Source organism: Engraulis encrasicolus, chromosome 19, assembly GCF_034702125.1.
Source record: "Engraulis encrasicolus isolate BLACKSEA-1 chromosome 19, IST_EnEncr_1.0, whole genome shotgun sequence".
Lineage (NCBI taxonomy): Eukaryota > Metazoa > Chordata > Actinopteri > Clupeiformes > Engraulidae > Engraulis > Engraulis encrasicolus.
Window position 1 is genome coordinate 47,529,099 of NC_085875.1, and position 15,379 is coordinate 47,544,477.

Sequence of the window (15,379 nt, forward strand, 5' to 3'; positions counted from 1 at the left end):
CTTTACTGTGGGACAAGTAGCATTTTTATTGAATTTCACAAAGTTCAAAATGGTGGGAAAACTATCCAGGGGGAAATTCACGGGATACCAAGTTTTTGAAAATCGGACCAGCGGTTCAAAAGTTACAAGCAGAAATGTACCCGCAATTTTGGCCTGCTGGTGGCGCTAGAGGGTTGGCTGGGGAGCTATAAATCCTTGTGAGTACTGCTGAGACTGTCCGAATCTGTGCGCCGATTTACAGCATTTTCCTACATACGGTTCTATGGGCTGCCATAGACTTCCAGAGGGAGAGGAATGATGACTGACTAATAATGAAGAAAACCTAATAACACTTTAACGGCCTTTGCCAGCCTCACTGCTTGGCCCTTAATAATAATAAGAAAACCTACTAACTCTTAAGGGGCCTTTGCCAACTGCGCTGCTTGGCCCCTAATTACCTGTGACCAGAGGCGCATCTTGCCACCAGGCAAGGCAGGCAGCCACTTGGGGCCCCCAAGCCCCTAGATAGTGGATAGTAGATAGTGGATAGTGGATAGTGGATTTGGTTGAAATGTTCATTTTTTGCATTTTCGCTTGGGGCCCCATCTGACCCAAGAATCGCCTCTGCCTGTGACCAAAATGGCGATCGCAATTTGGGTCGCAATTTCAGATTAGTCACAGTGTTGCCAGATTGGGCGGTTGCCGGGGATGCCTGGGATGGCTGTCTGCGGGTAAAAACTGGAAAAATTGGCCATCTGGCGTTTTTTAAAGATGGCCTCTCAACGTCATTTCATTAATATTGCTGTGTTCCCCATTGTTATTGAATGTGTTACGCGTTGGTCCTGTTTTAAAAACATCCTGGTTGCTTTGTTTCAAGCCGTTTTTGCAAGCTAGCAAGGTTGTGGAGAAATGAGAGGGTGTTCCGTGTTTCTCGTGGAAATGCGTCTCTGATTGGCTCACTCCTCCTGCCCTCGTGGAAATGCTTCTCTGATTGGCTCAGTCCTCCTGGTCTTGGAGAGAATGTAATGGAAAACAGAGTCGCCACTTCCCTGGGTGGTACTACACTATAGGGGCGCCAACGGAGGCGTGCAGGCTCCATTCAGGGCTGTGCTCTTTCGACAGCGACCCCTAGGCAAGCTGCAGGCACGGAGCAACCAGAGTGGGCTTGCTGTATGTATGAGGCTATGTGCTCAGTGTTGCCAAGTCCGCTTATTATAAGCGACCTTGGGCTTCTTTTTTTGAGCAGTCGCTTTGAATTTTGTAAAGTCGCGGGTTGCGTTTTTTTTGGGCTTGCTCTTTTCAGGGTTGGGCTTGCTGTTTTCTCCTGCTCTGCCGGTCATTTGAATGTGTTTCTCAATGGCAACTCGTTTTTTCTCACTCATCCTTACAAGTGACCCTACTACAGCATTGTTAACTCCCACTTTCTTTGGTCACTTGAGGGGATTTTAGCCGCCACTCAGTCCCCCGCAAAGAGCAAGGTCTTCCCTGACTAGGCACGCGACTGACGACCCACCCCTTCGGTTGCTTATTTTGGGCTTGTTTTCACTACGCCCGTCAGTCGCTTCTTTTGGGCTTGTTTTCAGGACGTCAGTCGCTTATTTGTCGTAGAAAATCTGGCAACACTGTTTGTGCTGTGTGTGTACCTGAGAGTAGCAACCAGCTGATAGCTAAGCTAAGCTAGGTTTCGGGTCACCAGACGTTGCTTGTTTTGAAAACAAGCAGAAAAAATTACTCTACATGTTTTTAATTGGGAAACACCGGGAAACACAGCCAGGCGAGGTGACGCACCGCCATGAGAGCCTCGCAAGTGAGTTTAACTTGGGGCGACCGGCCGATCTTCAAAAGGAGTGAGTAAAGCTGTGTTTTATCGGAAGTTGGCCTTTAAGCAGTTTGGTGCCCATAGAAACCAATGCAATTTGTTGAAATTGGGTGGAATTTAGCACATTTTGGCGTATTTTGATCAGACAAATCTGGCAACACTGATTAGTCAGACCAGGTGAGTCGAGGCAGCTAGGTGATTGGATACATGACAGCGCAGCTCAGCAAGCAATTGGCTCTTGTTGCCGGCCATGTGCAAGCATGCGCCATATTGGCATAACAAACTGCCCCTGTTCATTCCTATAGACGCTTTCTGAAGTGTTCTGTCTCCTTATATACAGACAGTCTATGAGAGAACTGAAGCCCAATTCGAAACAGGGAAGGCAGCTGTCCTTCCAGTGAGCTAACTGGACATCGAGTCATGAAGTGTGAATCGAAACGAAAAATTGCTTTATTTCCTCTCTCGGCAGTTGACTGCATTTGTGGGCGTAACGAGGATATTTCGAGGATACATCAGATGCTGACTTCGTTGCCTTGGTACCCAACATGCTGTGCGCCACCTCCCTCTCAACCGGAAACCTGAAAAACAAACATGGCTACTACCAAGCTACTACCTTATCATACTCTTTATTCTGACACTTATGTATGTAGATATTGAAAATCGAATGGATAAATCAACATTGTAGTATCTAAATATGCTGTCGCTAGATCTATTTATAGCCTATTTTACGATTCCGCCGTCTGACGATCATTCACCGTTCAAATAGCATGCGTAAGCTATGCGCTAACGTGATGAACGTAACTCCCGCCATAGAATCACCGTAACATCAAATGCGCAAGGCGGCACACTCGTTAGTGCCGTTCGTAACGGCTGCCTCATCAGCTAACTTCGCCTATCTGATCAGTGACCTGTTTATGTAGGAGGAGAGTCATCGAGTCACTGCCTCCCGTTTCGAATTCAGCCTGAGTTTGGTTCACTTAAAGGGGACCTGGGGTCTCATGTACGAAGCTCACTTACGGACAAAAAAACTACTTAAGTTGTTTTCCACAGTCAAGTCCTAATGTACTAAAACTGACTAGACGTGGAAAACAGCGGATCTCCACTCAAATTTCAGAGCTGCTGTGGAAGTTACCGTAAGCGAGGAAGTTACCGTAAGCTGGTGCATTTCGTCATTTGGCGGCACTCAGAGGCATGCAGCGCAACTACACATGCTGCATGCAGTCATAGAACACGGAAAGTCAAACAAGGACTTGGGTAATGAGGCGCGTGATTAAAAAAAAGCCACTGCAATCATATTATTGTTGAGATACAGTGGCAGCTGATTAAAATTAAATGGACTCATAAAGCTATCCTGGAATTACAACGAAATTGGATGCCCATCAGCAGTAGGCCTATTATTTCAAGTATTGGCAGCTATTAAACAATGAATATTTTCAGAACTACATCTGCGACGTGTCTTCTCACATTTGTTGGGAACATCTTCACCACAGCGCATCTTGGCTACCGTAAAATCAGTCCATCAATTAACAGGTAGGCCTACTACTTCTAACTGAGTATTGGCTACGAATTATGTTGATCAAAGGATCACATGGTGTATTTATGCAGCATGCATCATCTTTCATATTTATACCCGACATAAACGTTTATTTCTTAGCAGCCTTGGTGACTACCCTCGCAATGTGTTTTGATATAATGCCTTGTAAATATCATGTGGGGGGAAACCTGCATTGTACTGTAGTATAACATGACAGTTGATATGCACATCAATAAACCGTTTATGACCAGGTTTTTGGAATAACCGATTTATTCAAGTGCTCATATAAACGGAATAAACCATTTATAATAATCGGTTTATTGCAGTTAACGGTTTATGAGAAATACGATTCGCACAGGTAGGTTTTTGGCTAATGAACTGATTTCTTAAGACATGTATCCAGCATACTTAGGTTATTATCAGGTTATTGACATTCTAGAATGATGAGTAGCCAATCATAAGCCTTTCATTTCAGTTTTGTGTCACACACTTGTGTGGAACACATGCAACCGACAGACTGCATGTAAACGACAATGAACAGTTAATTCCAATAACCTATTTATTCCAATAACCCAATTACTGTAAACGGGCTCACTGATAATGATACAAGTTCTGACCCTCTGTACATAAGCACGCAGCTAGTGTCTCCAGTGAGAGGGTAATAGGGGGCATTCTATACGGTACATGAGCAGTGAGCACTCACCTGCTCTCTCCAGTGAGAGGGAAGTAGGAGGTCTCTTGTATAGAGCTGCCATTGGAGTAGCGTGTGATTGAGCAGAGCTTGAACCCGGGGATGAGCGGCTGGCAGTCGGTTATGTCCGTCCTGTCCTCCATTATGGAGGGCACAATCTTTGGCTGCGATGATGAGATGGAGAGCAGCTTATTGCTGAAAAAAGGAAAGTGAACACCATCAAGCAGCACGAAAGTTTGAAAAAATATGTATGTCTATCTGTGGTAATAATAACATATGGGTGGTTGCCATTTAGCTCCATCCAGAAAAAAAGACTGAACTTATGGAAAATGATGCCGAACTAAAAAAAAAAGTAAAAACTCATTATTGCTTATACTTTTTAGTCTACTATTGAAACTATTTCAATGAAAAAATGCATTAGCATCCTTAATGCCTGGTTGGAACGGGATAGGACATACTGTATGTCCATTACACCATTTGCTTTTGATCTTGCTTGTGTAGAGGGCCGCTAACAACTTTGTCCGGGCCCAGCACAAAGTTGTTTGAAAGCCCCCCCACACATTTCTCCCTGGGCCCGTGACAACGGACCACTTTGTCACCATCCCCCCCGGTAGGCTTCTCTGCTTGTGTCACTACCCACCTGATACTGAGAAGCTGAACATTTTCTTTAGGGGGCAGAATGGAGATCTTGACCTGCTTGTCTCCCAGCGTGACTTTGGCGTCCAGAGCACCCTCGCTGTACATGTTGGTATGCATCTCTATCCCAGCAGGTACATACTCAGGAAGGTAAACACCCATATGGGTGACAAACTCCAGGCCAGCAGAGGGCGCAAAAGACAACTGGGAAGTGCACAAGAGAAGCGGATGGCAAGATTTATACAATGGGCATTTCTCAAAGTGAAGTGTCCTAGCCATGCTAGGGCCCATTTGCTCCCAGTGTATCCAATTATTAATTACACTAAGAACTAGGGATTGGATAGTCTTTGGTCAAATTGGTGAAAAAATGGGCGTTACTCGTCCTAGCAAGGATAGGACACTTCACTTTGAGAAGCACCCAACGGCTATGCAAATGACTGCTCTGGGAAAACGGCATAAGCACGTTCAATGTCATCCTTTGAAATGTTCACCAGTGAACCACTACTATGGCACTGTTGTGAAAAACTAAACTAGACATAGAACTAAAAGAAAAAATATAATGAAATAGAATAACAAAAGATGAATCATAATATTTCATCAATAGCTACATTAGGTGAACCATTATAATAGGGTGTCCTGAATGATTTCATTTTCAAATTATTTGTCAAAAATGCAACATCAATTTAGTTACCTTAGTGAGACTGACTGAATTGAGCCTCATAGCTTATGTTGAAAAGTCAGCTAGCATAGAGTAAGTCATACAGCATTTACAACAGCAAAAGCTTTAAAATATAGAAAAATATATAAAAGCTTTACATTTCACATGTGCTGATGTTTAATGGACTGAAGCAAAGAATCGATTCATTTGAATTGATATTCAAATAGATAGATTAGATAAATTAGCTAAATAAATAAAGATGAATACCATTTTTTGTGACAGAGAAATGCCTCCTTTAGCTCCTGGGGCAAAAACACCTGAGAGCGATAGCTTTAGTGGAAGGCCTGATCCGGTTGGCAGTATCATGTTCTCATCCATGAACATGTAGTGAGCAAAATAATCATTATCAGTGCCAGAGAGAATTGACTTCATAGCCTAGAAGAGAGCAGAAAACCAAAGACATGGGAATGGATAGTTAGATAGTGCACCATTCAGTATTGTGTTTTTTGTTCATTCGTTTTTTTCGTTCAACGTTAACTAATATGATGAGACAAGCTATTGTTTTGTCTAAATGCTTGAAATCATTTTAAATCCTTATATCTTGCGATCTAGAAATGAAAGAGCGTTGTCAGTCACACAATATCAGACGTGTCATTTTTAGAAACCAATTTGCCTCTATACACATTTACAGTGTCTACCTTATTTGTTGTGACCCATCCTACTGTATAGAATTATATGCAATGACTAGCTTGATACTTTAATAGAATAATGCATACAAGTATAGCCAGTTGGCCTCAACTATCAGTAGAACTGTGGGGAATTGAAAATGCTTTTCAGGAGCATAGGTCTATAGACAATTCACACAGTCATATGACAGTGACACCATGTATCACATTGAATGAAAACTCTGAAATTATCGTACATCATGTTTTACTTGATCATACAGAGGAAAAAGTTGACAAAATTACAAATCGTACAAATATGATAATTATCGTACATCTGGCAACACTGCAACAGACAAATAATGTGGAGCTCATCTCACCTGGGCCGGCATGCTCATGAATATCAGACGTCCGTACTTGGCGATCGTATGAGGCAGGCGTGTGAGGTCGCTGGCCCTAATGTATCCAAGCTCCTCCATAAACAGCCTGAGGTATACCACAACCTCGGGAGAGTTACCCGTTTCAATTTCGCTTAAGAACTTCTCAACGATATCCTTAAGTTCCTTTAAGGTAACTTCGGGGGCCTGGTAAGGGATAAGATTTGAGATGTTATTGGAGGATTGTTACAGGAGGGGGTTCTCTGACTTGAGAGGAGTATACTCTGGTCAACGATTACAGTGAAGATAGATGGCACAGGCCGTGTTACTATTAAAGGCTGTTTGGGCATATTCCTACCAAAATTAGGCCACACAGCCGGACCTTAATACCGTCTGTGAGACTTGTCTTGGTTATCTAAGCCAAATTACGGTTAACCAAATACCAAATGTGTGTGTACCTGTCTTTTCATGCGATTCCCTGCTATGGCGGCAGTCAACTTCTCCAGGAGGCTTTTAAGTTCAGGAGATACGATACCACCCACCCACTTCAAGGCAGCAACTAGGAATTTTGGAATCAGGCCATCATCACCAACTAAGGAATCAAGGAGCGGGTCAAGATGCTCTCCTTGCATGCCAAACTGTAGAAATAAGAGGTAAATAGACAACAAAATGAAGATAATACACATCAACACCAAAATATCAGGTGTCGGTTATAACCTGATGTCCTGATATGTGCACCTTTGTGTGTACATTATTGAGAAAAAGAAGTCTCACACAGGAGCTGAATGCTAATCAGTGAAACTGTATTGAAAGCCGAAAATAAAGAGAAACTAAAGACAAAAGTGGGTTACAAACGTGTCAGGTCTAGCCCATCATCAGTGTTTCGAAATTCCCAAGTTACAACCCACTTTTGTTTTTGGGCACAGTTGTTAGCTCATTAATATGTGTCATTGACGTTTGGAAACGGTCATTCGCACCAATAACAGCAAGGTCTGTCTACCTGAGAACCTCTACCTTTTTTGGCATTATCTAAGTAAAATGATCCCAAATAGTTCAAGATTGAGATTAATCATGATTAGAAACCTTCTCATTCCCAACACTACCAATTTATTGGTAACACTCAGTTCCAATTTCTTTTCAATGTAATTTCTCAATCTCATGTCAAAGTATGGTGGCTCAAAAAGGACAACACTGATAGCATTTTAAGACGCATCTGAGGCAGTCTAACTACAATTTTAGTTGGCAGTGGTCACATAGTCTATCACATACAGATCACAGAACAAAGATGGATACCACATAAACTATTCTATGGTCAAATTCAAAGTCCCTGACAATTGATAGTTATTTACTTACTCGGTTACTTTTTGGAGCAATAGTTCATTTTTCAAAGTAGGCAAATGTGCCAAAGACTTACTGTAAGATACACATTACCACTCTACCAGTAGGTCAGATGTAGTGGAAAAAAGGTAAAACTTAATTTCAATATTGTTGATAATATTTAATATTTATTTGGGTTAGCTCTTGTTTAAAATTGAAAGCCATTTAACAAATTCCTCTGAAGAAAGTTCCTAATCTCACTCTCACTCTACACAGTAAAAATAACAGTATTATTTTAATTCTTAAAGAGATTACACATTTCAGATAATTTGGTACCACTCAAAAATAGTGTTGATTTTACCCTTCGGTCTATGTAATATTTTCAGAGTTAATTCTACTCAACATTTTGTAAATATCAACGCTGGACTGGGGAAAAATATTGCACACTAGTGGCATTTGGAGCAGAGTATAGGTGGGTGACCGTCTTGCTGTACAGTTGACATTTTGACTCCACTGTAACAGTATGTTAACTCTGCACAGTGTTGTACATAGGCCTACTCGAAGTTTTCTCTGGAATATCAACAGCCCTTTGAGTAGCTTGAAGAAGCCCAGCAACACATCATAATGTAAACTCACCTCAAAAAAGCCTTCATGAGTCAAATGCCCTGCATCATGACCTCCAGACAATGCTTTAAAAATGACCTCCTCTGGCAGCCAGGAGTTTGGTTCCCTAATCACCATGCTTTCCAGGTCCAAAAGCTCAGGGATCGGGTGGTGGTACAATCGTTTGGATTTTCCAGGTGCATCTTGATCGGCCACGTAGCCCGCGTTGATAAACTGATATCGCATATCATCACTTTGGAAAGATAAAGCAGGAATGGTTGAATGAAATGCTTCTTCATATGTGTATCAATTTACATGTATTCATAATACATACATTGCTGTGACTATTGCATAAAGTCAAATGTGAAGGTAAATGTGTTGATAATTTCTTGACAATGAAAAAAAAAATGTTGTCAAAACACACAATTTATCAATCATCCACAGCTGATAAGTCCATCCCTGTTTTACATATTTTAGAGACATATGGTCCATTTTAAATCTCACCAGTGTTAGACAGTCAAGGTCAATCGGCTTTGTTAATTCTTTGAGCCCATCTCCTGGTTTGGAACTAGATGCGGCAGTAGCATTTGATCAATCAGGTTGCAATAAATTAATTAGTTTACTAAAGTTCCGGGGACAAACTCAGAAACTGCTAGACTGAAGCAGCGTTTAGACTGGTGTTCTCCCACTACTGATCCCATTGACTTGCAAAGGCGGAAAAAAAAAAAAAACTTTTGACAGTTATTGGGCAGGATCAGTGTGGCACAGTCCGTCACACAGACACTGATTCCACTGACTATGCATGGTGCGGATGCAAAATGCATAGAAGGACCATTGGTAGGTCCATAATAGTCTATAAAAAATGATTTTGTGCAATGCATGCACAGCTAAAATTTAGATAGGTCTACTCAGCGGCGTGGAACAGGGGGGGAAAACCCCGACTCATTCTCAGGGCCCAGCCCACCTGGGGGGCCCACCGGGGGGGCCCTATGGAAAATGTTCTTCTTGTTTTGCTTTTTTAAACATTATTTTTACAATAATGTCAATACATGTTGGTAATTTATGTAATTCTAATGTTCTCTGGAAATACAACTGTTAAATTGGATATCCTAGCCTGCAAATAGGCTACAATATATATCAAACACCCCCATAATCAGTACGCATTGGTTTAGTCCGCCCTCTCGCGGACTTTTGATTGCACAATATGCGTAATCAACTCTCACTCACTTCATTAGGCATTAAACACAGCAGCCGGTTAGCAATGAAAGATGTCTAAAACACCAGGCTTTCACACAAAGAATAGAAAGGCAAGAGAGACAGGGGAAACCAGATGAAGCAACTGCTGCTGATTTCTTGCAAGAAAGGTGAGCCCAAATGTCAAAATTACCGACTACAATAGGCTAACTGGTTATCTCATTCCCATTCCGTGTGGCCTACTGTGATAGCCGAAGTCAAATAAAAAATAATCTCATTTTTTGGCTATAATTGTGATAGTCTATTGAACCCATATTTGTCTTTGATATATTCATAACAAGTCACAAGACCAACATAGGGTCGATGTTGGTTCAAATATCCAAATAGCAAAGCTAATTTGTAAAATGAATCAAGAAAATGTCACAAACGTGAAGATGCCCCCTGTCACAGCAGATGCAAATTGTGCGAACTTGAGAGAAGGTGAGCCTATTTTAGCTAGCCTAATATCCTAATGTTGAGGAAAAGCAGTTTCTCAATGGGGTGCATCACATTTGCAGATTGATTATGTCCTCGTAACGATGTTAATCAACGTGATCACGTTTATCAGTTGCCAATGTCAAGGTGGCGGTGCGAGCTGTCAGTCCTGAACCGTCATTCTGCTTTCATTTTGCGGTCTCAACACTCTCAATAGGAAATCTCTGGTTACTTTCCCTGGCCATCTGACAACGTCCGTTGTAGCTGAAGCGTGGTAAATTAATGACGAGATTTTGACAGGGCACCAGTCTGCGTTTTGAATGCTGCTGACGCCATTCTAATCTGCGCAAAGCGCAAGACAAAAGATAGGCAGAGTAGCCTACCTACCTCCGTGCTGAGCAGGTAGCCTATCTGCATCGAGTGCTCATGACAATTACCCTATTTAAGGTAGGCTACTGTGAAATAGTTACTGGCCAATTTAAATCTGAAACTATAGCCTATGCAGTAGCCTAATAAATAATGATTTCTATGTGACTAGGTTCGGGGTGCCCTGACTTTAAAAGGTTGATAATAACGGCATCAAATCCAAACAGCGATACTTTTGTTCCAGCCTATTTTAAGCGACATTCCATAGTAAGCTTCTGCCAGTAAATCACAGCTGATTCTCTATTCCTTGCTTTCCCAAAAAACAACTAACGGACAAATGACGTGCGGGTGCGTGCAGCGGGCCAGTGCAAGTGAATGAATGTGTGCGCGAGCGTGTGTGTTTCTGTTCAGGGATGCATATTGAAGAAAGTTCAGTTCTATATCAATGTCTCATGTCTCCTTAGTGCACGAAATATTAGGCTAAATGCATTGTGAAGAGAGATTTACCAGTCTCTCTCCTCCCCCTCACACCATAGTGATGAAGTGATTAAAAGTCATCTCTATGAATATGATAGCAGACTTTTCACAACTGGTGATGTGAAAAATAAGGATATTATGTCTGTTCTGTGATAGGCTATCATATGATTGAAAATGAGGATGATTCAAGTGAAGGGGAGGAAAGCATAGGCCTAGAGGGGTTTTCTGAGGAAGGCAAGGAGGATGACAATATCAGGGGGGGGGGTGTTTGGGGGGTTGTGAGTAGGGGGGCCCATGAAAGAAGTTGTTCCTAGGGCCCCAAATTTGGTGCTACGCCCCTGGGTCTACTTGTCCCCTTCTTCTATGGCGTTTGTTGACGGCTTGCACAAGATGCACGCTACCGCCATCTACAGTGCTAAGGGAACTCCATTTATTCTCAATCTAAGGCAGTGATTCCCAACCAGGGGTACGTGTACCAGTAGGGGTACGCGAGCACACTGCAGGGGGTACGACGTGGAGAAAGGAACATAGGTATGGAGGATAGTCACATGGGGATATAGAGCATGAGTGAGCGGGTACTCAGGGTATGCCAAAAAGGCTTTTAGGGGGTACACAAGATGAGAAAGGTTGGGAAACACTGATCTAAGGTCTCCAAAGGTCTCCTAACCGAAGGTCTTCTACAGGGGCATTCACCTGACATCACATGGATGCAGGAAATGTATGGGCTTGATGTATCCTATAGTCTACTGGACAATCCAATGCCCCCCCCCCCACTCTGAAGATGTAGCAACACCAAAATCTTAATAAAAACTTAAAAACTATAGCTGAAGTGTGCTCCGGTCTGAACTTTTCAGTGATGTTTGTCCCACTGTGCTGCACCTGCAAGCTGTGGAATGATGCATAGAGCAGTTGAGGTAGAAGTACTCTTACAGATGCAATTACAACAATAGTAGCCTGATATAACAAAGTTGACGCCATGTTATATCATACCACTAGTCTTCTAATTAGGCTACACTTGCTAAATCTCCTACTTCTGCTTTTTACATCTCTGGTGTAGAGGTCCAGTCGCACAGTGTGCACTTACTCCTCTCGCTGGGATCTCCAGATGCTCGCTAAGTGAGAGGCCACAAAGCTCTTCACCTCAGGGTTCTGTTCTTGGTTCACGTGGTACTGGATGATGGTGTTCAGGTTTTCCTCCTGCTTCGCCATGATGCGATACGCTGCCAATCGCTTCCAGGTTGGGGCATTTCCATCCTGGTACACCTGTAACAGACGTACTCTTGGCTGACGTCAGATAAAGAAATGAAAAGGAAGGAAGGAAGGAAGGAAGGGGAAAAAAAATCAAGACAGTAACTATTAATGTCACCGAAAAATGAAAATACGTCATTGAAAAAAGTGGAAAATACATGTATATCATTTGACACCTGAACAGGATTGCATTAACACATTCTGATATTTGATTATCCATTCCTAACATATTTACAATCAGCATTGTCAAGTAGTAAACAGGACTGACAACGGAAAAAACTAAGAAGTAGGTACACACTTCAGCGGAACCGTGGAATTCCATGGTCCTGAAGGCGTCTATAGCTGCCTTTTGCACCAAAGGAGTTGCTTCCGGCTGATCCATACAGGTCAGAAGAGCAGATTCCGTCTGACTGTCGTGCACTCGGTATCCTATCATACCAATGACCTACAATATGAGAAAAAAAATGTATAATGGGTTGTGTGCCTTTTGGTTTATGGCATATTCATCAGCTTTATCAGTTATTTTATATATGATGGAGAATAAAACTAATTAATACAAAACATGCAGATGGGTTTTGTGTGTGAAGCCGGCATGAAGCAATTTACCCTCATAACCAGGTATGGTGTATCCCCCTGAACGGAACAGTCTCCCAGGAGATCCAGCAGGTTGGCTCGCACAGACTCAACTACGTCCCAGGGGAAATCAGAAGTATCCCTGTTGTAGGCGCAAAGACAGAAGTCAAGTTAATTTATTTTTCCTCACAGTTTTACAGATGCCGCAATTACAGAACTAGCTGATTCTGATGATGATCACTATTTTGAACATTAAGGCCATTTCCTGAGTTGTCTGCAATATTTTAGAGTCCCCCTCACCGTGTCCATTGGAGCTGATTGTACATAGGGCCCACAATTTGCTGCTATAATACGCCCCTGTGCATACTCACTGGAGTTTCTTGACAGCAAAGCCGAGGGCGTAGAGAAGCGGTCTGGTGATTCTTTTGTAGGCCAGCCTGTTAAGTTCCCGCACCTCTTCTCCAGACGTCGTATCAATGACCAAATACATGGCGTACACGAGGGCGTCGGTCAGATCCCCCGACAAGTTGCTTTCTTGGAGCTCGATGAGCATGGCAACGCGGCACTCCAGCGTGCCACACTGAGCCAGCGCCTGCCACGTGAGCGGCGCGGAGATGGCCAAGGCGTCTTTCACCGCGGCCTCCAGAGATGCATTGCGGAGGCCGCGCATCTCAGCCACCAGCCGATGGAAGAGGCCGGCGCGCTGCTGGCCCATCGCTGGGGCGAGCCCGCTCAGGTCTCTCAGGGTGGACAGCACGGCGTCTTTGCTCTGCACGGGGAGCTTGTCTTCTCCCATATCGAAGTACAGAGATACAAATTCTGTTGACAGAAGTGTCAATTCAACGGACTTGTTACTACTAATATTACAACCTACGTACACACAAAAACATACATTGATGCACATCACAACCACGCCCCCGCCCTGTAAGACTGTGGTGGCCCTACCCGTATCACAGACGTAAATTCTTATTAGAATTACAACGTATGACTCCGCCAGTCAACTATTCAAAATCTCAAATGTTGCTGAAAGAGGTGGAATGACACACCAATGTCACACTTTATACATAGACTGCAGGCCAGTCGACAATGAGGGACAAATAGGTCCGTTGTCCTGGGCCCAGGGAAATGGAGGGATGATGATGATTTAGACCTGGTCAAAGCTGCCAGTGGCCCTTACTGACTGCAAAGCATAGGCCAGTAGGGGTGGGTATTCAATATCCACACAGCCCTATAGGCCAGTAGTTCTTCTTACCATGGCCAAGGTCGCCTCCGTTTTTCTTAGATTTAGCGGTGTCCTCCAGAGTCAGAGTCTGGGTAACCACCGATGAAATTCCATACTTGTCACTATGAAGGGGAGATAAAATTATGAACATCACTGAATTAATGATTGATTCATTGCTTTTGAATCCATCATTTTCTTTTGACGGATACACGAACAGTTATTTCCCACACACTGCGCTCTCTCCTTTTGTTGGTGCTTCCCTAAAGTATTCAGACAGTGTAGAGAATAGAGAAAACATGTATTGATGCCTAAATTACTTGCAACAATGGCATACAACTTTGGAATTAATATAACTTGACTGCATACCCACAACTACATTTCAGAAGAAAGCAACTAACAAATGAGCAAAATGATTGAATGTGTAGCTACCGTATGTTATCTATGAGTGAATGAATGAGTAAGCTTACTGGTGTGAGAAAGGTCTGAAAATGTGATTCTCTGTGCACTGGACCGAATTCATGTGTTTTCTCCTGTTGTCAAACTGGTAGGTGCACTCCTGCGAGCCTTTCACCAGCATGGACAAAGGAGTGTGCTGCACAGGTAGAGACCAGAAAAGAAAGACATATCATATTTAAGAGGGATAACATCTGACAAACAGTTCAATTCCCTACATCCTTTGATTTCTCATATCAATATTCAGGCCTGTATTTTTTAAGTCCATGGATATCACGTTATATACATAAAATAAGAAGCCCTCAAGGCTGGCCATACCAAAAGGCTGAACGTTTCATCTAGTGTTCTTTATCCATAGCCGTGCAATGCATACATGTGCAGCTTTTTTTGTGATCAATTTTTTTATTGTGTTTCTAATACATCACAGAAAAACAAAACAAACAAGACAACGATGATGGACAACAATCAACATCTATACGCCCCCCCCAACACACACACACATACACACACACAGGTCCCATTCCCAGCTCGCTCACCCAGTTCCAGAAAACACACAAAAAAATGTTAATCACAACAGCTCAGAGTAGTTGATGAATAGAAGCAAGACATACAAGAGGATAGTACAAGAGAATAAGAAGGCGAAAAAAATAAGCCGTCATCCCAGCATCCTGCTTATAAAAGATGACCACAAATCGATGTTCGTACTCTGAGCACCATGCATACTGGCTACAGATTTCTCAAGGTTAGCCAGGTCTAAATTTATCTTAATCTAAATTAATCTATTGTTGTTGTGACAAAGCATGAGGAGTTTTCCATCTTTGTGCACTGATTTTTTTTAGTGGCAGTTAGGGCTACCAAGCACCAATGTTGATGCATCATGTGCTCTTTTGTGAATGTAAACTTCAGTTTGCTTAAAATGAATGAATTAATTGCTTAAAAACTGATTAACTGGATTCAGTTGATACACTTTCAAGGTCAAAGTTCAATGACCTCTAGAGGTCAACAGAGGCCAGATAGAGCTCGGCATATGGCAGATTTGAATTCAGCACACCCAAATTGAGAAAATAATACTGGTTGCCGACGTTGTCTCACAAAT

At 42.6% G+C, this 15,379-nt stretch overlaps 1 protein-coding gene across 1 annotated transcript in view; it reads right to left on the reverse strand.

Annotated features, from left to right (window-relative positions):
• Positions 1-15,379, reverse strand: part of apoba (apolipoprotein Ba) — a 44,705-nt gene that overhangs the window by 21,404 nt on the left and 7,922 nt on the right. Inside the window, exons 7-18 of the mRNA XM_063184605.1 lie at positions 14,298-14,422; positions 13,861-13,952; positions 12,980-13,427; positions 12,642-12,750; positions 12,334-12,480; positions 11,872-12,071; positions 8,310-8,529; positions 6,815-6,994; positions 6,360-6,563; positions 5,585-5,752; positions 4,664-4,863; positions 4,036-4,218 (exon numbers count right to left, since the gene is read on the reverse strand). Of these exons, the coding sequence (XP_063040675.1) occupies positions 4,036-4,218; positions 4,664-4,863; positions 5,585-5,752; positions 6,360-6,563; positions 6,815-6,994; positions 8,310-8,529; positions 11,872-12,071; positions 12,334-12,480; positions 12,642-12,750; positions 12,980-13,427; positions 13,861-13,952; positions 14,298-14,422 (2,276 nt within the window). The remainder of the gene's footprint in view (positions 1-4,035; positions 4,219-4,663; positions 4,864-5,584; positions 5,753-6,359; positions 6,564-6,814; positions 6,995-8,309; positions 8,530-11,871; positions 12,072-12,333; positions 12,481-12,641; positions 12,751-12,979; positions 13,428-13,860; positions 13,953-14,297; positions 14,423-15,379) is intronic.